Here is a 23,338-nt window from a genome sequence, read left to right as displayed (position 1 = left end):
GATATTCAAAATAAAATCTACTCCTAACTCTTTGCAACTAAATGCAAAGAGTTACATTTAGATGTCATCAAATAGATAAATTCATCAATGTGTAAGTTAAATGCAGCTGCCTGTAACGGGTTTACAGGTTAGTTAAGAGAATATGAGTGAGCAATAAACGTCATGAAGACCAAGAAGCACAGCAGACGGTTTGGGGATGCAGTTGTGGAAAGGTTTAAAGCAGAGCTATGAAATAAAGCAACATCCTGAGTTTTGAACATCTCACAGAGCACTGTTTAATAATTCATCTGAAAATGTACAGAAAATGGCCAAACAGCAAACCTGCCAAGATATAGTTGTCCACTAAAAGTAATATTCCAGGCAGGAAGATCATGAATTAAAGAAGCATTTGTGTATTGAAATAGCTCAGTTAAAGTTTAGAGGGTGAACATAATGTTCACAGACACTCTCCATTCAGTCTGCTAAAGTTTAAAACAATTATACCAAGAAAAAAAATGACAAAATTCTTAATTTTAAAAGTTATAAAGTTGGTAGAGACACATGCAAAAACTTTAATCCTTAAGTGCAGAAAAATGTAGTTCTGAAATGTAGTTCCAGTCCAGTTCAGGTTAAAATGTCAACATTTATGCATTGTTATTCACCCTTTTTATCATTATGTACTGCAATGTGTTCTCTGGTTCTGATTTTATTTTAAAAATATATAATTTTTTTAATCTAGAGGTACAAATGCTGTTATGAATCCACGTGTATCATTTTGATTAACAATTGAATATCCTGAAGACAACAGGAAATGTAGACGTCCCTCATACGCTGGTTTTCAGATTAAGGATAATCAGTTTTCAGGAAATGTAGCACCATCAGTTGGCATTTTTGTCAACTGACACACACACACACACACACACACACACACACACACACACACACACACACACGCACACACACACGCGCACACACACACACACACACACACACACACACACACACACACACACACACACACACACACACGCACACACACGCACACACACCCCGCCCCTCAACAACAAACTGCATGGGAGGAACATTCCGGGATCATTTTTGACATTTTGCTCTCTTTGCTCTTCCCTGCTGTGTTCTGTCCTTGCTTTCAAGAACGTTTCCCCATTCAAGCCAGTCAATTCAACCAGTGACAGTGCATTAGAAACCCTGTGGCAGCCATCTTAGGTGTACCACCGCAGAATGACATGATCTCCAGCACATGACCAGCCGTGCGTTCTTCATGCAGCCTCTGCTCCTCTACACCGGACCAGCACCACGGACAGCTCCTCGGCAGTCTCTGGAGGGAGAGGCCATCTCCCGCTTTCACCAGAGAAAAAGCAGCTCCAGTTCCCTCATCTGTAGCTACACTAAACTCCCCTCCTGCCCCTCCCCGCTGCTTCCTTCTCACCTCCCCCTCTCACATCCGCAGCACCGACCGACCAATAAAACAGGGCAAACGCGTAAGCATCGGGTGCACGGCGCAGGCGGAGAAAGCTGAGAGTGGAGCAGACTGAACCTCCTCCAGCACCACTCGTACTGCTGACATCTCTCAGCTAAGTACGATCGGGGCCTCATCCCTGTCTCTATACATCGGGAGCATTTCCCCTTAAATCTCAGCAAGGGATCGTAAGGTAGCGACACCTGGGAGATCAAGTCTGCAAGGTTGTAGCAGGGACGCATCCCGTCTAGAGCAAGATGTTAGATCCGTCGTCCAGCGAAGAGGAGTCTGATGGGATAGTGGAAGAAGAAAGCAAAGAGGCGATGGCACCTCAGGCCGGGTCCCGCATTTCTCCCAGCAGGACCAGCGAGAGCTCTGGTGGACTGGCGCCCAGCAGCAGCAGCCGCAGCAGCGCCCGTCCGACCAGCCCGAGCCCGTCCGCCGTCAGCGAGGAGAAAGAGGACCTGGAGAAGCTGCACAGAGAGGAGGAAGAGCGCAAAAAGAAGCTGCAGCTCTATGTTTTTGTCATGCGATGCATTGCATACCCCTTCAATGCAAAGCAGCCGACTGATATGGCAAGACGGCAGCAGAAGGTAAGGCCCCTCCGTCGCTACTGACGGCGGCGTTTGTAACTACTTGGTGATGAATTGACTTCTTCCAGTCCGCAGATGTTGTCATTGATGACCTAGATAATCTGGGAAACAGAGGGGGAGGTACGGCCACAAGGCCCATCAGATAGTGCGCTGTCCCAGTGAAAGCACACTTTTTTTTTTTTTTTTTGTTTTGGGGGGGTTTTCTACCCCCCACAAAAAATGTTTGTAATTCTCGAAGGATGACAGGAACATGGAAGCAAAACCCCGGATACTGAAGGGACTGGTGGTGCTGCAGAGCTGCACACTCACTACACTTCATGTTCCTCCAGCCCTGCAAGCTCATTAACAGAAAGGGCGTTCAGGATTCGCTGAATGGCGATTTTACAGCAGGATGTTGTCATTTGTCCTACTTGGCTTGTATCTCCCCTTACATATGCGTCCATTTAGAGGCTACACGTCCCGTCCAGTTCGGAGCTATTTGCTTGTCCCTTTAATTTGGCCTCCCAAGGTGACTTTAAGGCACACACCTTCTTAGGATGCCCCCCTTTCTCCCTTTCTGGATTAGCCTTACTTCTGAAAGGTATCCTGTCATGTATTTGCCTCAAAATACTCCACACATTATATTTATTATATTTTAGTACTGTTTTCCAAGCAATACATAGTTAGATAAACGAGATGAAGCCCTCATCCTGGTTTTACCCTCCTGCTGAGTTCCTCCATTGATGCTGGAGCCAGTTTTGGGTCATGTTGTCCTTACTGTCAAAGTCACAGGCCTTACTGTAGGGGAGGAGCCTTCTATATATTGTCACTGTTCTTACTTTTACACCAGAATAGGTGTATGCCTGTTTCTGCGCCGAATACAAAAGCATACATGATAGTTAGTGTCATGGCTTATATCGCAAAAAAACTGCTTTTATTTTCTACATGAATCCTGAAAAAGATTACTTTTGGGTATCTAAGTCTATCCTCGCATAGTTTATTATTATTATAAATTTATAAATCACTATAAATGCAGATGAAGCTGCTTGTGTTTTTTTTTTTTTGCTCAAACGGCAGACCATACTTCCCTTACTCCAGACACTGTTGAGCCATATGGTCTGGATTTTCTGCTGACTCACACGCAATTGCACGTGGGAAGCAGAAACCACCACGTTTCCATTTATTTGTTTGTTTGTTTGTGGTCCAGTTGAGCATGTAGATTACTCAGGAATGCGCTCTGATTTCTGGTGGCCAACGGACAGTCCTCTGCTGTGGATGATCAAGAATCTGGATAACAATCTATCCATGTCAGACCGGTAAATCAAAGAGCTTCACATGTCTGCTCCTTGCCTCTAAACAGGCGTGCAAAGTCAGCTCTTAGAGTTAAACTGTGAGGAGTCTTGTACATGATTAGATAGAGAGAGAACCTTTTCAATGAAGGTGAAATGAGTTGAGTTATGAGGTTAATAAAGGAGGAATTAATCCATAGAAAAAGTTTATTACATCACATTATCAGTCTGCATTTTTAGTTTGAAGCTAACGTGTAGATATCGCTCTTATTTTTTTATTTGTCTTATGATTATGCAGGACCTGAATTACATTGGAATAGCTTCCAGTAAAAATGCAATAGTTTCATGGTACTAACAAAGAAATGTCTGTAAGACTAATAAGTTTTAGCATTTGACAAAAACAAAGACATCTGCCTAATTTGGTTATCCAAATCAAATTAGTCCATCACAAACCATTTATACAGACTGATTCAAATTTAAAACGATATGTATAATTCAATCCTATAAATCAATCCCGTCAAATGCAGTTTTTAATGTAAATAAGTTGGAAAATATTCAATTCATCTAAGGTTCCCGGCTTTTCAATGGTAGTCTTAAAGTAGCTTTAAGTTTTTAAGGGTTAAGGGTGGCACTCCATCATGTCACAATTTGTGATTTTTGCGACAAGAATCATTTCCCCCATTTGTCTTTTCTCTGAGTGACGGATTATTGTAGTTTTTTTTCTTTCAGCTAGCTTACTGGCAGTGAACAGGAGCAGGTGTGTGTGTATGCTTGGGGTGGGGACAGCTCTACGTTTTGCTGCATACTCCATAGAGTCGGAGAAAACAATAGCTTTCTCTTCCATCTCAATAAAAAGAATTTAAACATCGAAACGAGTGAAGAATAAGGTAGCCTGCAGTTTATAGCTTGCCGCCTGTATTTTTAAACCAATCTTACCTGTATAAGAGTGAGAGTTATGATAGTCCACACTTCCTGCACCCTTAAGTGTCTGTTTTTCTGTGACAGGAAATAATAGGTCCAAGCAGTCAAATGTGTCTTGAAAGTGAAGGGTTGGAGCTTTCTTTTAGCCAGCTGACTGGCAGTTTGCAGCAAGATGCAAAGGGCAGCTGAGGCATAGAGTGTTTGATTCTGAGTCTTTTTAATACCTTGATATTTGTGTTTAACTTGTTGTGATGAGAACAATAATAATGCAGTTCAGCTTTTTAAAAAAAACAAACATTCACCATGTAGAATCAGCATCACTGCTCTTCAGATGTCTTTATGCAACATGCCCACTTTAATATGTGGCCTTTTTTTTTTCTTTCACCATTTTGGCTATTATAGATTAGTCACAGAAAAATGATGAAACAATTTATGTAATGAAAAGACTTAAAGGGCCTCAGTGAAACATGTGGAGCAGCTCCACAATAATCCTTTATTAGAAGCTCTGGCACACAAACCGCACCATCGATGGGCTATCACACGGAAACAGGCCAGGCTGCAAACCATGCTGGCTCTGCTGATGCTGCTCCTTAAAATGTATTGCCATAACCTTGTGGAAGGATACACCTTGGAGTGCGGAGGTGGGCAGAAACAGACTGTTGCCTCCTTTTTGAAGGGCAAAGAAAAAATGTCTTTGTCATTTAACGTGAAGGAAGCAGTTCGAAAAGCGATGGATAAGTGCTCATGCATAATTAACTGACTGGTGGCATGCTTGTTTGAACACAAGGCTAACCATCTTTGGGCATACTTACACTAATGCCCTCGTCACAGTGAAAACGAGTAAATGATTGAGATTCTTTGCACGTGTATAGATTTGTGTTAGTGCAATCATTGTGATTGTGCGGCAGGCTACAATCTGCCGTTATTCAAACACAATAATCTTCCTAAGTAGCTGAAGCAGGGGTAGAAAAAAAAACTCACAGGAGATTCATTTTAAAAAATCTGAATTACTTCTGAAGATTTCTGCTGAGATTTTCTTTTTTTTTTTTTACTTTGTTTTTTGAAATGTTTGCACGGTCTCCTTTGTCTTGAAAGTGTCTTGTTTATTTTGTTTTTCCATTGTAAAAAGCTATTTTATAAATCTCTTGAGTGCTTAAGTGAAGACACCCAACCACTGAAGCAGTTAGGGATTTTCTCTTGAGTAATGTATTTATAAAACAAATTTAGAGCTATCGTAGCCTTATTTAACATTTGCAAGTGAACACTGTAAAAGAGAAACTTCTGTTAATTAATTAAATCTGATCCATAACACCCAATTTGTTTTATAAATTACAATGCAGCAAATTTTCAGAATATAATTTGACCTACTTATCTGCCAGCAGGTTGAATCAATGCCTTAATGTAATTAGTACTGTTGGCAGAGAAATTAGTGCGTTCCATCTTTAAAGTGGCCTTTGTTTATTAAGATGTTAAAGCCCCATAACAGCTTTGCAATGCACTCTGCTGTGACTCTGCTGCATTTGGAACAGACCTGTCCATATGGAAATTTTTCTCACCTCCAAATTGCCATTTGGTCTGTAAAAGTGGAAATCTGGAGTAAGAACAAAACGTGCTATGAGTTGCTGCTTACAGATAAATTGTAAATTACAACGTGGACAAAAGCAGATGAAGCTGTTCTTGTTACGTTAACAGTTCAGAGAGAGATAGAGAAGGACGGATGCTCTCCTGGATAACGCAGTTACAATTTTAACCTTGTGAAGCAATGTACATTAGCTCACTTTCTGATTTTTGTCATTTTGCAAGCTCAAAATTTTGATTTTGAAAATTGATGTCTTCAGATGTTCTCCATTTAATTTGATTGGGCTTGAGATTTTTTTTATTTTATTTTTTTTAACGAAAACCAATGTAATGTAAACATGCTAATTTCATCTCCATATGTTGACCTTTTGCAGCCTTAATGCATATCACCCCTCTCTTTTCCACATTTGTATGTATAAATTGGTTTTGAAAGAAATCAAAAGAAACAAACAGGCTGTTCTCCATTTGTTGCAGCCAAGGAACAATGTGACACTGAAGTTATTTACATTATTATACAGGACGTCTTAATGATGTTGTACCTCAAAAAATGAATCAACCAAGCCTGCTGTTCCAGCAATTGCTAAAGTCAGGTTTTCAGTTAACAACAAACACGTCAGTCAACGTCTGAAAACTGGTGCAGAAAAATGTTCCCTACTGTTTCACAGGCGATTCTGTTACATTTCTTTTTCTTTGTTTTTTTTTTGTTGTTTTCATGGCATAAATACTGAAAAGTGAAGGTGTTCCACAATGCCACAGATATGAAAGCAGATTCAAAATGGGTGACAGCTGAAAAACAGCAGGTGAAGTACCCCCTCACCAGCAATCTGTGCAGTCTAATGAAACATATCACAGCTTCATAAATTACACATCTTCACTCTCTCAGAAGCAGCTAAAAAGGGAAAGCTGCAAGATTTAATTTTTAATGTCTTTTCCTTTAAAGATAAATGGATGTGGGCTCCATTTGATTTACGTTAGATTAATTAAAAATATTCTGTTGTAGCTTGATTCTCTCTGGCCAATGTAGTGATCAGAGAAATAGCTGCTGACGGGCAAAAATTACTGAGAGCCTTTGTGTTAACGTGCAGGAATGTATTGGTTGCACTGTGCAAGGATTTTGTCTACTGATGAAAGCAACAATAATGAGTTATTTGTATTGTATGTGTTAATTAGATCGTGTTAATATAGTCCAAAGCACGTGTCCTCGCAGAGCACTTTTATAATTAACTTCACTTCACATTGGTAGTCTAATTTTAGTAGCGAGTGCAAAAAACACCTTCATGTTATGTTGCATCAGGATTTTGAAAAACTTGAATTCAGTTCCCTGCAAAAAAACAACAACATATAAAATACTTTCTCCAAAGTCATCTATGCTGGTGAGATGTTTAGAAATTACTTAAAATCCTGCACATATATTCAGAAAAAACAAATTTACTCTAGTATGAGAAATAAAATGAAAGACCGAAACACAATTGCACACCAGGGTGCTTCTGCAGAGCACCACTCCTTGAAAGGGAAGCAGATTTATCTTCTCGAGGAAAACAGTTGTTGTTTTCTTCTCACTGCCTTCAGAGGCTGAGACAGATAGATCTACTGTGTCTTATGATTTTATGTTATACTACCTCATGAGGAACAGTATGATATCTGCTGCCCCTGCCGCACATTACAGCAGTACTAAAGAGAAGCAAAATGAGGGCTGGTTCCTTGAAAGTAGATGTTAAATTTTTAAAACAGCACAAACCCTTCTAAAATTGCATCCATCGATTTTACACTGACTACTCTGCGCACGTAAGTGTGAAGCGGATGATAGTTATGACCATGTACTATCCAGTTTCTATCCCAAACCATTAAAAACTTCAACACATATTAGGGATATATACTTCCATAATGAAAGACATTCAATCTTGAATAACAAATATTAGAAAGCTTTATCTCAGAGACATCAGCCTGCATATGAGATTTCAGATTTATGGAACATGCTTAGACTGCACAGTGGTGCAGTTGGTAGTACTGTTGCCTTGCAGCAAGAAGGTCTTGGGTTAAAATCGCGGCAGGTACCTCTGTTGATCATATGTTTTACAACACAATTTTTGACCATTCGGTCTTGCATAATCTCTCTACACTAGACCATCTAGTCCTGGATTTCCTTTTACGCTCCCTTCTCCTCACTTCAGCCTACATTTTTTCAAAAGAACTTGGGTTTAGAAATAGTTTTTCTTTTGGCGAACCAGTTTTGCCTTATTCAACCACATGCTTTTAATCATTGTGTCCAATGACCAAATGACAACCAATTTTTAGTTTTCTGGCACAAATTCATGATGTCATTGACTCTAACATGCTTCCAAGAGTCTTTGGAGGAGGAACTGGCCCACAGTATTGCAGACCCTCCACCTTACTTGGTTGTTGGCATAATTTATAATTTCACAACTCCATTGTTGGTTTCTCAGAAGCTTAATCTAGGTCTCATTTGGCAAAAGCACACATATCCAGCTAAATTAAGTGTTACTAAATAGCTGGAGTGCACAGATTTGAATTTAATCAAATTAAAGTCTACCTGTAGAAGGTGTAACCTTGACCGCTGGAGAGAGCCACCAGCCTCCCTCATGACCCTTCCAATGAGACTGTTAGATAATAGATAGCTAAATTAAAGTCCTAAGAGAGATTTTGAGGCCCCTAAAGGTTGGTATGTGGACATGGTAACCACAAGATGTCTCTCTTTGCTTTGGTTCACTGACAGTGAGCTTTGGAGATTTTATTGCCTCTTTTAGTGTCCTGCTCGCATTGTGTGTTGGAAAGATAAAGGAGCAGCTCAAATAATCGGGCCTCTTTTTTTATGATTTTTATCTCATATTTATAGCCTAGGTCAGTGGTCCCCAACCCTGGAGCTCAGGGCCAATCGTCCTGCGTCCACTTCAGCACAACTGATTCAAACTATTGCATGACTTCTGTAATAGTCATATAATAAATAATAATTAACTTTATTTGTATTGCCCTTTTTCAAATTGAAAATTTCTTTTTCAAATTTGTCAAAGCGCGTACATTCTTAGCATGTCTTCAGTTGCTGCAGAAGCTTGTTAATCGCCCATTCGTTTAATTCTGCTGTGCAGCAGCAGGTGAACTCCTAAAACATGCAGAGCAGTGGGCAATGAGGATCAGGGCTGGGGACCTCTGCTCTTGGAGAATAAAGAGCCATTGATTACTAATTAAAAGTCTGTAAAAACACCTATCTCAAAAATACTTAACAGGACGATCAGATTGGGACGAGCAACAAGCAATGTGCCATACCTGTTACTATTTTCTGCAGTCTAAAGCAATTGATAAGGCCAAGAGGAAGTATCCATCTATCTAACGTACAGCTTGGCTTAGCAAGAAAAGGCCTCAAAGACTGAGGAATTTCCTGACCGCCTTTCCTGTCCAACTTTAATTACATTGAGTACTTGAGGGCTCCTATCCAAAGTGAGATTTACAGTGCAGGAAAATACCCCTCTTTAAACAACACAGAGGAGACTTGACTGCTGATTCAACAGATGCTGATAGTGAGCAGATGAAAAATGGACAGCTCTGCTGGCGAATGGCGACTATTGAAAAGATGGGGCCTTATATTAGCCAAGTAAAAAAAAAAAACTGAGCATTTATTAAATGCAGGAAAAGTTAATTCTGCAATACATGGAATCTGGCTGTTAGTTGGTGATTTTCTGACACAGACATTTAGCTTCACGTCAAAGTTTACATAACAGGAAATTTCATAGTTATATGAATCCTACCTAGAATGATTTTGTTGTCATTAGTCAAACTCCTTGCATCTCTGTTATTGGTCTTTTGTTTTTGTTTTTTTCAAAATCAACTCTCTTGAACACTTCTCCTCACATCTGTCTATTTAAATGACAATTTTTCCAATACAAGCATCCTAAAGTAAATTTATCTTTGACTATACTGTTTGAATTTGGATGTATGAAAAAGATCAATCAATCAATCAATCAATCAATCAATCAATCAATCAATCAATCAATCAATCAATCAATCAATCAATCAATCAATCAATCAATCAATCAATCAATCAATCAATCAATCAATCAATCAATCAATCAATCAATCAATCAATCAATCAATCAAATTTTATTTGTATAGCACATTTCAGCAACAAGGCATTTCAAAGTGCTTTACATAATTAAAATAAAAACAGCATGTGACAGTGAATAAACAGAAAGACATAGAGATTTTTTTTTAAGAAAAAGAAAAAGGGTTAAAAAAGATAAAAACATTAAAACCCGCACCCCTTGTAGGACTTTAGTTAAACGTCTCACACCTCAGAGTTTTAGTTAAAATGCCATTTAACAAGGATTCTCAGACCACGACTGTCCAGGGCAAGGTAAGCCCTGGACAGTACTGGGGAGAAACAGAGACATACATGACAAACAAAAATGCACACACACTCATATTCATACTTAAGAGCAAATTAGAGAGACCAGTAAAGTTAACCTTCATGTGTTTGGGCTATGGGAGGAAGCCAGAATACCTGGAGAGAACCCAAATATGTACAGGCAGAACATGCAAACTCAATGCAACAAGGCAAACCCGTATTTCAAATAAAAGCTAATTAGAATTAAATAAGCGCCACATAAAATGTTTCTCTAGTGGCCACATTATGTGATCTTTTCATATGGGCAGTGTGGTATTTTGGTTTACATCATGTAGCACACAAGTTTCTGATTTTCATTACAGCACTCGCAGATGTACTTTGTGTGTATTGTTACACAAGATCCCACTTTGCAAGAACTAACTTCACAAAATGTGATATAGGTTAGCAGTGAATTAATTAGTGTTTACAGTTCAGTTTATTTACAGCTCCAAAAGGATCCAGTTTGTACTGATTTTATTTGCATTTAAATTATGCTTTCTGTCAAATTTGTAACAGTTGTTTGACTTCATACATGTTACTCATATATATATTCTGGGCACATGTACTCTATTTTCTCAAGAATTCATTATTAATCTGCTCTCATTCACATTTTTTTTCTTAGATAGGACAAACCATCTGATATTGTGCGTGTTTGTGTGTGTAAAAGTGACTTAATAAGACTACATTTTAAGTATTGTGGGGGTGATGCCCTTTCCTAAACTAAAGAAAATTCAGCTTCTTTCAGCACATCCGCTGACTACATTTGCACAAATTTAAACTAATACATTAAGTGCCCCAATACTTTAGCTGTATTTAAATGTACAATGGTCCAAAACATAAATTAGAAATGAAGCACTCAAGATATTTCTTCCTACTATATTCTCCTTTTCTCAGTATGCTGAGATCTGATTGGACCGCAGTTGATTAGGATGCTTGCCGAACCTGCCATGCAGGCACAGCTTGGTACAAGCCATTGAAATTGATTGTTCAATGTCCATCATCAAACTTAATGTTAGACTGAAAAATATGCAATGTCACAAAGTTAGTGGTCCACAGAGATGCTTGTGTGCCAGAGTAAACCCTTGGCATGCACACAGAGGACAACCAGAACCTATTTTGAAGAGGAAATTTTTAACAATTTTCTACTCTGGGAAGAGTTTCAGTTTATGCAAAAGTGACTCATTTTACAACACGTATTGGCTATCCAAAAGGAAGGTCATTTAATTTCAAAACAGTGAGCTGACGCTTGCCAGATTTAAAAAAAGAAAAAAAAAAGTGGAAAGCACTTGTGCTCAACACGTTCAACAAATGGTTTCTTAATGGATACATTTGGCTACAAGTCGTGAATCTGTTGGGAATTTATGTCTCTTTCAAGTTGAATTTCATCTCGCCCGCCTTTTAGGGGAAATTAAAGGCTCAAGAATAATTTTTTGCGATCGTGGGCAGTGTTATGGAACACTGATTCAAAAGAAAAGCTGCTAAAGCATGCAAAGTAGAGGACAAAGAGGAAAGAGATTGTAAGGGTGATTTGTTGTGGCGATTTTCCACATTAAAGACAGAGGAGCCGGGACATGGCCATTACTGCAATCCTCTCTGCCTCTCACTCTGATGGCTCTCACTGAGGCATGAAGAACACAAAGAGCGGCTGCCGAGCTGGCACGAGGCTGAATGTCAGGTAGACGCTCAGCAAGAGTCATCTGTCCTGAGCTTCACATGTTCGTGTCACAACTCCTCTGAACAAAGTCACCAAGCAGCGCTCTTGCCTCTGACAGACTTTTAACGTAACAGTGCTCCAGTTCAGAGGCACTTTGATTTTACTCAGACTCACAGCTTTTATCTCTTGCATTGGGTGAGGAAATACTATTGACCAAAACACGTGTCCAAGAACACATAGGAATAACAATGGGGAAGAAAGGAAGAGAGAGAGATCGGATCAAGAAGATTTCTCTTACAGAATAAAGGTGTAAATCTATTGCTTGAATTATTATTCAGATCTTGTTGCCATTTTACCCTAACACAGCTGGCGATTATGATTTTGGTAAGATTTAATGGTTTCTGTGAACCATTTTGAAATATCAGCATTACCTTTAATAGAGAGTTACATAAAGCCCAAGATGAGACATGCACCAAAAAAAAAAGTTCATTGTCTAGAAATGTCCTGCTAACTGTTTGATTAGAGGAACTTCTAAATCACACAAAAACATAAAGCGAGGGACTTAATATTCTCCATATGTGGTCAGTGGGAAATAGCTCAAGCACTGATTATGATTTCACAAACATTTAAGAGGCTATACTTTTACAGTCCATATTTGTGGACTGCTGAACAGGATTAAATGTCATGGTTTTGAAAACTGCAGCCTTTTTTTTATCATAGGATAAAATTGTCTTAAAGTTTTATTTTCAGTATGTAGTTCTTGTTATCGATATATAAAAAAGACGTTTCCCAAAAAAGTCTAATGCTGTCAGAAATAAGTTTTTTTTTCCAACAGATCTCTCACTTCTTAATACTCACTGTGAATCCTTTTTCACACAATCCAGCAACTACTAGAGATAATCACACCTGAAAACAGAGAGCACAAGAGGGGAAAGATGGAAAATCAATTGAATTTTAAAGAAAAGTGAAAAATGGGAGGACGGAGTAATGTGGTAGCGATGGAAACAAGAACTCAGAGTCAGCTTTATGCTTTATTGAAAAACACAGTCATATCACTGGTATCATTCTTTTTGTTTCATGCAAAATTAAGCAAACTCTTCAAGGGGCTGTTAGGAAGACTCTTCTAGAGGAAGTAATGTTATTGAATCAAAATGTTGACACAGCTCAGTAATTATATATATTCCATCGCCTCCTCCTAACAAACATACGTTTAGTTTATTTTTTCCATTAAGAAAATGTTCGTTCACCTGTGACGTTTTTTCATAAAATGTATATAAAAGCAATTTTCTTATGCTATGCATTCAGAAAAATGATCAAATTCTTTCTTCCGGCAGAACTGAGTCAGTTGTAATGAAGGAGCCACAGGAAAACAAAAGAACAGTGTGCTTATTTCTTTGTTTTTGTTTTTATTCTTGATATTGGCACCAGGGGCAGCTTCCTGCAATTGCTCTGCTGATGTTTCATCCTCGGTATACTCCTGAAATGTTCTGCCCTCTTTTTCTTTTTTTTATCAAAGGAGCAAAATGTTGAGACATTTTCTGATGTTTGCTTGGAGGCTTTGCTGCTTATGGGAATTTAGCCGGTAATGCTTGCACTTTTAAAAGTTGCTTACATACATCGGGAGTTGAACTTTTCAAATCTGCAGGCATTTCTGTGAAACCTCAAATCCACATGAATTAAAGAGCAAAATATGAAAAGCAGGTGAAGGAGTGGAGCAAAGTGTGGGTGCTGCATAGCTCAGTGGTGGATCAGGGTCATCATATACAGAGGCTACAGCCCACAATGCAGCTGTCACTGGTTCGATTCCCAGTCATTACTGCACAGAAACTGCATGGAAACCACCTCTCTGCACAACCAGCTTCTCTAGCTTCAGTCACTTTCCCTGGGATCACAGTCTTCTAAATCTTCTCTTTCTTTGTGTTATTTATAAAATGCTAGAAATTTCTATGGCTACAACATCTCATTTGCATATGCCACATTTGCTACAGAAAGGACAGATTTTACTGTTTTGAACCAAATTTGTACAACATTTCCTGCAGATTTTCATCCTACGACTCCATGAACTTCTTTCGGTTTTGCACACTGCCACTGAGTGCTGATAGAGAGGAAGCCGCTGAGATCCTGGCAGCAAGTCGGTGGTGTGATTATGGATGACTGTTATAAGACGGCGCTTTGCTTGATATGAACACAGTGTTCTCCACGATATAACAGCGGTGCCACAGTGACAACGATGACAGCAGTGTGAAGGCTGCTTGTAAAGCGCCAGCGTCTCTCTGTTTTATCCATGCTTGCAGTGTATCGAGCTTTGCTCAAAACATACACCTGGCTGTTTATTAACCAAGCGGACAGGTATATTTGCTCTCATTGCGTTTGTGTGTTTTGTGAATGCTAGTTTGACTGGGGTTAATAGCTTGTGCATCTGTATTTATACAATACTAGATTGCGGAAGCAGTCACTCCACAATCCTGGTGGGTTTTTTTGTGTTTGTTTGAACAGACTGGCTGCTGGTGGACTTTTTGCAGCTGCCATGCAGCACTTGTTCTGGTACTCGGTGTGTAATCAGATGTGGGCCTCTGCTATTGTCTACAATAAAATGCTATTTGTTTGTGTAGTGGATCCAATGACACCATGTTTGCTGAACTCCGCCAGTGCAGACTGATTTACACACAATGGGAGCAGTTGGTTTGTAAGATACCCTTTGGACGATGTTAATACAGATAGTATGGTTAATGTTCTCCTAAATAAATTGTGGAGGTTGACCTCCAATTCTATCTTGAATATATACATTTTTTACTATTAGTCAGTCAATGCTGTATTTGCCAGTGCAAACCCAAGCATCTAGACCATTAATTTTGGAAAACAGCCTAATTTAACATACCCTCTTAGTGTTATATAATTCCAGAAGAACCTCAAGTGTGAGTCAGCACAGCAGAGGCTTTACTGCACCAACATGCAGTTGCTACAGCTCCCTGTTCGCTGCATTCAATTAGCTAATGACTCTACTCTTCACAGCACTGCAAGGGCAGCTGAAAACGCTTTCTCACAGGTTCATTACATGTGGATTCAAAACCAAGAAAGAAAAACAAAGTTTTAAAGCACAGTTGTGCACCATACTTCACATCCGTATTATAAGAATTGAGGTTTAAATTTCTCTAAACTTAAATTTTGTGAGCTTAAAACCTGACCTTCATTGATATTACTGCAGTGAACTGTCAAGCAATTTTAAAAGTTTTTCATAAATTTTACTACTCACAAAAAAAAGCCATCTGATAGAGTGATAGAAGTGCATGCCGCTTGAAGAATATATTGATCAAAATTCAAAAATTATCTCAGCACTGCTATGACGACTACCGTATTTTTCAGACTATAAGCTGCTACTTTTTTCCTAAGCATTGAGCCATATGGCTTATAGCCCGGTGTGGCTTTTCTGTGGATTTTTCTCCAACCGCCCGGGGGCTCTTTAGCAGGAAGTGAATCATTGGAAGTCAAAATTGGAAATCAAAGAAGATCGGGCTAACTTTAATTTAGAACAAACACATGCTAGCAGCAGGCACGGTGGAGAAATGTCTACAAACTCATATGATGCAGCTTTTAAGTTGAAGGCGTTGGAGACGGAGGGCTGCATCCTTAATAAATCCAGCACATGTATTAGGACACAGTCCTCTGCTGGGTCCTTATGGAAAACCGAGAGCGACGGAGATACCAGCGGCTTATAGCCCGGTGCGGCTCATGTATGTACGTTTCCAGTTAATTTTTTTTTCTTTCATTGTAGTGTGGCTTATAGTATGGTGCACTCTATAGTCCGGAAAATACGTTACTTTTAGCTTCAAAAATGTGTTGTTTCACTGTGGTTTGAAGCTTACATTTTAAGCATAAATGTATAGCAATCTGACTTCTATTACGGAAAATGGGAGAAATCATTGTGTCTAAATATTTCCCAATTAAATGTGGTATTATAATTAAGTTAAAAAAAAAAGTCGGGAACAATAGAAAATCAGTCAAAAGGTAAAAACCATATTGAATGTAGCGTCCATATTAGCTCAGGAACAGTCTGTACAGAGGCTTAAGTTAATGAGTTGATTTCCCTCGGCAAGCAGCTGCTTACTTCCAGTTTGCAGTGGTGTTTCGCACACCACCGATGGACTCTCGAGTGTAACGTAGACATGTTCTGTGGAGTGATGAATCACGCCAGTGTTATGAAGGACTTATCAGGCAAAAACTGCAAAAGCAAGCTACCCCTCACCTCAGACTTGGGCATTTATTCCTGTGAGTCATGCAGCTGTTTGTTTATATGAAAAAAATAAAATAAAATTCTGGCAATAGTCAGCACATAATTATGAAGTGGCACTTAAGTATTGTTAGAAATGTAAAAACACCTCGCTACCCTGCTTAGTTCTGTGGATGTGGAACATGATATAATGAAGAGGAGAACAGTTTAAACGCAACTCGGGATGTAGAAAAAGGTCAGGGATGTTGAGCATACTATGCACCTATTTTTTGTTTATCACACTCTACCATACAGGGCTTTGAGACAGTATCCACGCCTCATTTGCACATTGCATGAGGTTACAAAAACAAACCTCTGTTTGTGTTATTGGGTTGGCACTTCAGTAGACCAGTTGGAAACCATGCATCCTTTTCCTTTTCCACTTGTGCGGACGTTTCACATAAAATCCCAATAAAATGCACTGAGATTTGCAGTTGCATGAGAACAGTTTAGAACATCGTGTGAGATATAACAGTAATGCTGTCTACGCCAACAGAAAATATGTTTTTTTTTTTTAATGTAACCAAATTTTATGATAAAGCTCGTGTATAATAAAAGTTCAACAAAAGGGCATCACAAAATTTTTTATCAAGCCAAAAATGACTGGAAAAGTGGACATTTGAAAGCCAATAAAGCTAACAGTTGGAATTATAGAAATGAGAAAACCTACATTTCCAAGTAAAATTATAAAAACTATTTATTTCAAATAAAAAAAAAAAAAGTGAAACAAAAAGCAGCATCTTAAAGTGTGTTTCACATATAATTGATACATCTACATTATATCTACATAAATAGACATTACTAAACAAAGAAAATACAAACAGTAAATAATTCATTACCATGTTTTATTGCACAGCATTTTGGCTGTTTTTAATGTTCTTTATAAATAAAATAATATGATAGAATGGTATAGTGGTATAGTGAAATTTCTCCACATATACAATAATTGGAATTGGATACATTTTTTAACCTGCATGGTGGTAAACTGGTCAGAGGGGATTGCTTTTATAGTGTTTTTACTCTCTGCCTGCATGCTACATGGATCAGGACTGATCTCCATTTTAATCCAAAGCCACAGAGGCCTCCTCATAGAAGTGCAACCAGAGGTCTCAGTCTATCATAAAAGGCTGGTGTTCTGCAACTTTTAGATGTTTAAGGCACCTGAATCACATGAATTACGTCCTTAACATCCAGTCAGGATGTTAATTATTTAATTCAGGCTTGTCGAAGCAGAAACGGCCCCTTTATGGGGCTGCAGGACACCAGGCCCATAAAGCCTGGAATTTAAGGCATCTGCCTTGCTAGAATGACATTTCTAACAAGTTAAGTCCTATATATAAATAGAATATTTGATGTGAAAACTACTACCTGCAGACTGCAGACTTGAAATCCACTGATAGTTTAAAGTGAAAAGAAATTACACTACATATGCATTGCTTCTCCATTGATACGTGAAGGGTGATTAATGCCACTGCCTACTTCATTGCAGGCAAATGAATCACTTCGTAACACTGCAATCTTGATAAAGAGTTACAGAGAGTCGATCAATATGAGCAAAGCAGGGAAGTGTGTCCTCAGAGTCTGGCTTTCTCAGACGAAAATGAAGGCATTTTTTCCCCTCATCTATCAGCTTGGTTACTAATCACCACAGTTCTCTAATTAGCAGTGAAATGAAAAGCACTGAAGCTGAAAGTCATAAATACTTAATGCATTTGAAGTGTGCTTTGTTGAGGAAGTGCACAGTATCCACCTGGCTCGTTGCAGCGTGCGGCTTGAACTCTCATTCACACAGCCACACGCTTAACAGCTTGCTGTGTTGTCACATAAAGTCAGTTTGGTCAAGAGAAACTGTCAGCAGAAGCCAAATTATTAATAGTTTTGACCTCTCGTAGTAAAACTCGCTGGTAAAACGCAAATATATTCTGTCAGTAACGGAACTCAAAGTTCCATCTATTTCATGATTTGACTCGCACGGTTTTATAGTTACTTTTCACCTTCATGTGAACAAGGTCAATATATATAGAGGTTATAGGAGTCCACTAGCTGTAGAGCTAAAGTTGCAGCTAGGTAGTTTTATTGTCTATTAAAATGACGTGGGATTTTTCAAATTTTTCTGCATAGACTAATCATGTGTAGCCCTCCCTATTTGCTAGTTTTGTGTCCAATCTCTCTTGCTAAATCTATATGTAGTAATAATCTATAAAATCCTGAGTCTCAGGTGAGGTTTGGGGGCCACTTCAAAACATAATAGTAATTTGTCACACTGTTCCCGTGAACTACTTAGCTGAAAGGGGTGTAGATGTTTGTAAAATTGGATTAAAAGCTACTACATCTAGGAAAACACCCCTCAGAAATACGCTTTTCTCATCATTAATTATGAGCGTAGCTTTACCTTTATGTGTACATTTGCATAGTACCCACTGACTAGACCCAAAACAACTTGGTCCTATTTGTAATTGTAACTGTTTTTGAATTATGAATGTACTAGCAGGCTGGCTGCAAAAATTTAAGGCTTTGGGCTGGCCTAATTAAATTTAGAAATGAACTCTGTTTGAAATGTTGTGCTGTGACCATAAAAAGTCTGTTCTTTCTGGAAACTCTCCAAACCTCTAATGTGGCTGAACTAAAACAATTCTTCACAAAAAGAAGTCGTCCTCCTCCTGCCAGTTTTTGCAAACCACCAAGTAGTACACGCAACCATTTGTTGTTTTGCACTTTTCACACAGGGCAAGGTGGGTCAGAAACTTGCTTATATTAAATTACGATTCAAAAACTGAGAATTTGAACATTAAATATTTACATACAGTCTATCATTTAAGTTTTATTAACTTGTAGATTGAATAAACCGCAATCAAACTTGGATTGAAGGAGAAAAAAAAAGTCTCAGCAGGAATAGAATAATTTCACCAAGTATTTGATGTGCTTGCTCTTCTCTCTCTCTTGTTGAGACTGCTGAGCATGACTTGACTTCCTGTGATTACAGTTCTCATGAGCAGAAAGTCAAAGTACAACTGAGGCCTGGAGGTTTTCAGTAGGGTGATGTTAGGGTGGCATGTCTTCTATTTGTGGCTTTTTTTCAGCTTCGTTGGACCATGATATAAAATGCCCCAAAAGAGTTGCTTTCAACTGAGCATCGTATGTGTAGACTGTTGAGTTGCTTAGTTCAGGCTAGAGTTAAAGAGGTCATCCATATGGACGATTTCAGGGAACTTGATTGCATGACTGTCTACGATAAAGGACAATATGCAGATTCTGGCTTATGAATGACAAAGGATGAAATATTATGTTTTTTTATTACTAAAAAAGTGAGTTTTGGGGTTGTAATCTGCTGAAATGAGCTTCGTAAACTTTGCACAGTTTCATAGCTGAAGGCAATTTATTATTCAAATGCTGGATGATTATCATCTAAAATGAAATGTAAAAGGTTAATATATAGAAACCCATTTGAGGACAAAAAGCGAAACCACTTGCTATTTTTAAACACTTCTGATTATGACGTTTCATTTTTATTTTAAAGGGAATATGCCTGACATATTTTTTGTTTTGTTCTGTTTTCTCCTTGCTTCCAAAGATCTCCAAGCAGCAGCTCCAGCAGACCAAGGACCGCTTCCAGGCCTTCCTTAATGGAGAGACGCAAATTGTAGCTGATGAAGCTTTCATCAACGCCGTTCAGAGCTACTCTGAGGTAGGAAGACACAGAAGTCCACTTAAAACCACTTATTGAAGTGTTTTTACATTGTCGTTACCCATCTCTCTTGACCTAACGTTCTACACCTTTGCAGTAAAACAAACCTAATTTTCTAATATTTTAAGCCATTGATAGTGTATTTTATATTTGATTTATTTTCTTAGTAAATGTTAAAGTGTTGTCGGATGAAAAACGTCAGACAGAACTCCACATCCTTCAGCTGTTCCTTGTCAAAATGCCTGAATTGAGAGGGGCTGCGTGGTAAAATGGTGGCGGAAGCTTTTCACTGCACAGATTATGAGTCAGAGCGTGTGGTTGACACAGCCATTTTTTCCAGTCTCACAATTTGATCTGCAAAAGTCATTACTGCCATGCATGCAACACCGAAAAGCACGAAATTAAAAACCTTAACAGCTAATGACAAGATAGAAAAAACAAGCCACGGAATTAAACTAAATGACGAGAGCTGATCACTGTTATATTGTTTCTTTTTTTTGGAAGACAACTAAACAGGAGCCTGCCTGAAATATTTAAAGTTACTGTGAGACGGGATGCAGCAGGCAGCCAGAAAGGAGACACATATAATAACTGCAATTTTATATGATTTGTGGCAAACTGTGTAAATCACTATCAACCTGAAATTAAACTTTAAGAGAAGTATATTTCTTTACAAGGTTGAACATGGTTTCTGCTTGAGAAACCAAGCAGGAAAATAGAACAAAAATAAAATTAAAATGTAGCGATCAGCATGAAGTTCTGAAATTGACTGAATAACAAGAATAACAAGTCATGCAGTTACATAACTGCTTGACTTCAAATCATAACACGACTTCATCAAAGATTGAAATTTAGAAAAAAAACCTAAAAGCAAGAACATTGCATAATGAACATAATGTGTTTTTTTTTATAACAGCGTAGTGGTTTCTTGGTTACTTTTACACAATACAAGTACCCCATTACATCTAGAAATCACCACAAATCTACAGGTGTGGGCAAGTGGGTGCTGAAAAAGACGATAAGCATTGCTAAATTGCATTTGTAATCACAAGTAGGACTCTTCATGTTTAATAATACATGGAAAATCTGATTTCTAAATACACTGCATAAAAAAATTTAAAGTAATGACATTATGACATTAGGTGTAAATGTATCCTGTTTTATATCAGTTGGCATAACCAAAGTTATTTGTTTGTTAAATACCAGAATAATTATTAGAGATGATCTTTTTGCTTTCTTTAACTATTAATGCATACATTAAGATTACTTTAATTACATTTCTCGACAAATGATGATGCCATCATAGTGTCATAAGCACTATGAAGCCAATAACATAACAATAAACTGTTATTGTTAAATAAAACTAACGTTTCTACTTTTTTGTGTGTGTTTTTTTAAATGCACCTTAATAACAAAGAAAACCAAAACGACTGACCTAACATCAGTTTCACACAGCAAACCTTTGTTGTTTAGTGAAAAGATGCATAAAAAAAGCAATGATAATGTACTCCTGTGCTGTGATGTTTCAGAAGCTGCTGCTTTGTAGCCAGAATGGAAGTGAAGAACAAAATGTGACTGTCACAGTGACAAATGCTGTCAGCTTGGATGGCTGCTTCCCTTGATGCAGTGACAGTATTGTCTTGCCTGACTCTGTCCGTGTTAGCTTGTTGTTACCACAGGCTTTCCGCCTCCCACTAAATCACAACATGCACACAAACACACACACACACATGCCTACATGATCACCTAGTAAAATACTCTGTCCGTTTTTGTCATACCAAATTACCTCTGCACTAAACGTTTTTTTGGGATGTGTTGTCTCCAAGTTTATTGAAACATTAACAAAGATAATCTTCAGAGACAACCCAGCATTCATTTACATATATCAGCAAGACAAATATTAAAGTCTGACTGTGTCTTTTGCATGCCAGGTGTTCCTGAAGAGTGACCGCGTGGCTAAGATGGTGCAGAGTGGCGGCTTCTCAGCCAACGATTTCAGGGAAGTCTTCAAGAGGCACATCGAGAAACGAGTGCGAAGCCTCCCGGAGATCGACGGCCTCAGTAAGGAGACGGTGCTGAGCTCCTGGATGGCCAAATTTGACACCATCTACCGTGGTGATGAAGATCCACGAAAGGCTCAGCAACGCATGACCGCCAGCGCCGCTTCGGAGCTAATCCTGAGCAAGGACCAGCTATATGAGATGTTCCAAAATATCCTTGGCATCAAGAAGTTTGAGCATCAGCTGCTTTACCAAGCGTGTCAGGTAGGCTGTACATATATTCCGTGTGGCACATTCTACAGGCCCGCAGTGCAAGGCAAAACTGTTTTTTGGATTTTGTCACATTACAACCACGCACATCAACGTATTTTGTAGGGATTTTATGTTAAAAGAATGTGAAAAGTGTTGCAAGTGTCTACTCACTTTAAACAGTCCCAAATAAAATCCAGTGCAAGCAACAGCAATCGGTCACCTAATTAGTAAATATTATAACAAACCTTTATGCTATTGTTGAAAGAAAGCCAGAAGAAGTCAGATTTAGCATTTGTATGGTGAGCATGTGAAACATGTGGAAGACTTTGCTCTGGTTAGATGAGACACACAACTGATCATTTTTGGCACACTACATGTGGTAAATAACTAATACTGCACATCACCCTAATGCCATCATGGTGAAACATGGTGGTAGCATCATTATGTCATGTTTTTGAACTGTGTGAGGAAGCCGGAGTACCTGGAGAGAACCCACACATCCACAGGGAGAACATGCAAACTCCACATAGAAAGATCCTGGGTTGGAAATCGAACCCAGGATCTTCTTGCAGCCCAAAACTGCTGCTTTATTATTTTTATTATTAAATTTAATATAATTCCAGATTTTATTTTACATTTTGGTCAAGGTTGACTTAAAAAATTGACTATTATTACAAGTTTTCTAAACAACAGAAAAGTAATTGTTAGTGATGCACTGATATGAAATATTGTCTAAATTTTTATTCAACTACTCATTTAATTGCTTGAATAATTGATAGATTACTCAATTACATAAATAATTGTTTACAACATCCCTAGTGTCTAGATGGGTAATGGTAGTAAGACATTTCAGACTTGTAGCTGTAATTGTACAAAAATGTGGTTCTACAAAGTATTGACTCGGTGGGGCTAAACACAAAAGTACACTACACTTATTTTTTTTTTTTCTTAGATTGTTATTTCTTCAGCAACTTCAGTTATGTACTGCCTTGGATTTGTTAATCACCCAAAATATCAACAAGATCCAATGAAGTTTCCACATGACAAAATGTGAAAAAGGCAGGAGAAATAAATACTTTTGCGAGACACCACAAGTGCCTTTTCAAGTAATAAATGAATTGGGTTCACCTCCAGTCAGATGATCCCAAATATGGCCAGTGTTTGCATTATTATGCCCCGTTTCTAATTTATCACATATTACAATCCTTACTCCTTCTCCCATCTTGGCTGCGATGTTAAACAGAGATACGATAAAATCAAATTGGTAT

The 23,338-nt window shown here is 38.4% G+C and overlaps 1 protein-coding gene across 15 annotated transcripts in view; it reads left to right on the top strand.

The window, feature by feature from the left end:
• Positions 1 to 1,087: 1,087 nt before the first annotated feature.
• The window catches only part of cadpsb (Ca2+-dependent activator protein for secretion b), a 90,598-nt gene continuing 68,347 nt past the window's right edge, over positions 1,088 to 23,338 (top strand). For 4 of the 15 annotated variants that reach the window (XM_081607091.1, XM_081607090.1, XM_081607089.1 and 1 more), the window contains exons 1-3: positions 1,095 to 2,049; positions 19,705 to 19,818; positions 21,750 to 22,082. In XM_081607091.1, the coding sequence (XP_081463217.1) occupies positions 1,714 to 2,049; positions 19,705 to 19,818; positions 21,750 to 22,082 (783 nt within the window). In that variant the 5' untranslated portion in view covers positions 1,095 to 1,713. Of the gene's footprint in view, positions 2,050 to 19,704; positions 19,819 to 21,749; positions 22,083 to 23,338 lie in introns of all 15 variants that reach the window. The other 11 variants (XM_017304699.2, XM_017304697.2, XM_081607095.1 and 8 more) reach the window with 6 other exon arrangements.

Source organism: Poecilia reticulata, chromosome 5 (genome assembly GCF_904066995.2).
Source record: "Poecilia reticulata chromosome 5, P_reticulata-male-v2, whole genome shotgun sequence".
NCBI lineage: Eukaryota > Metazoa > Chordata > Actinopteri > Cyprinodontiformes > Poeciliidae > Poecilia > Poecilia reticulata.
This window is presented reverse-complemented; position numbering and strand designations above follow the sequence as displayed.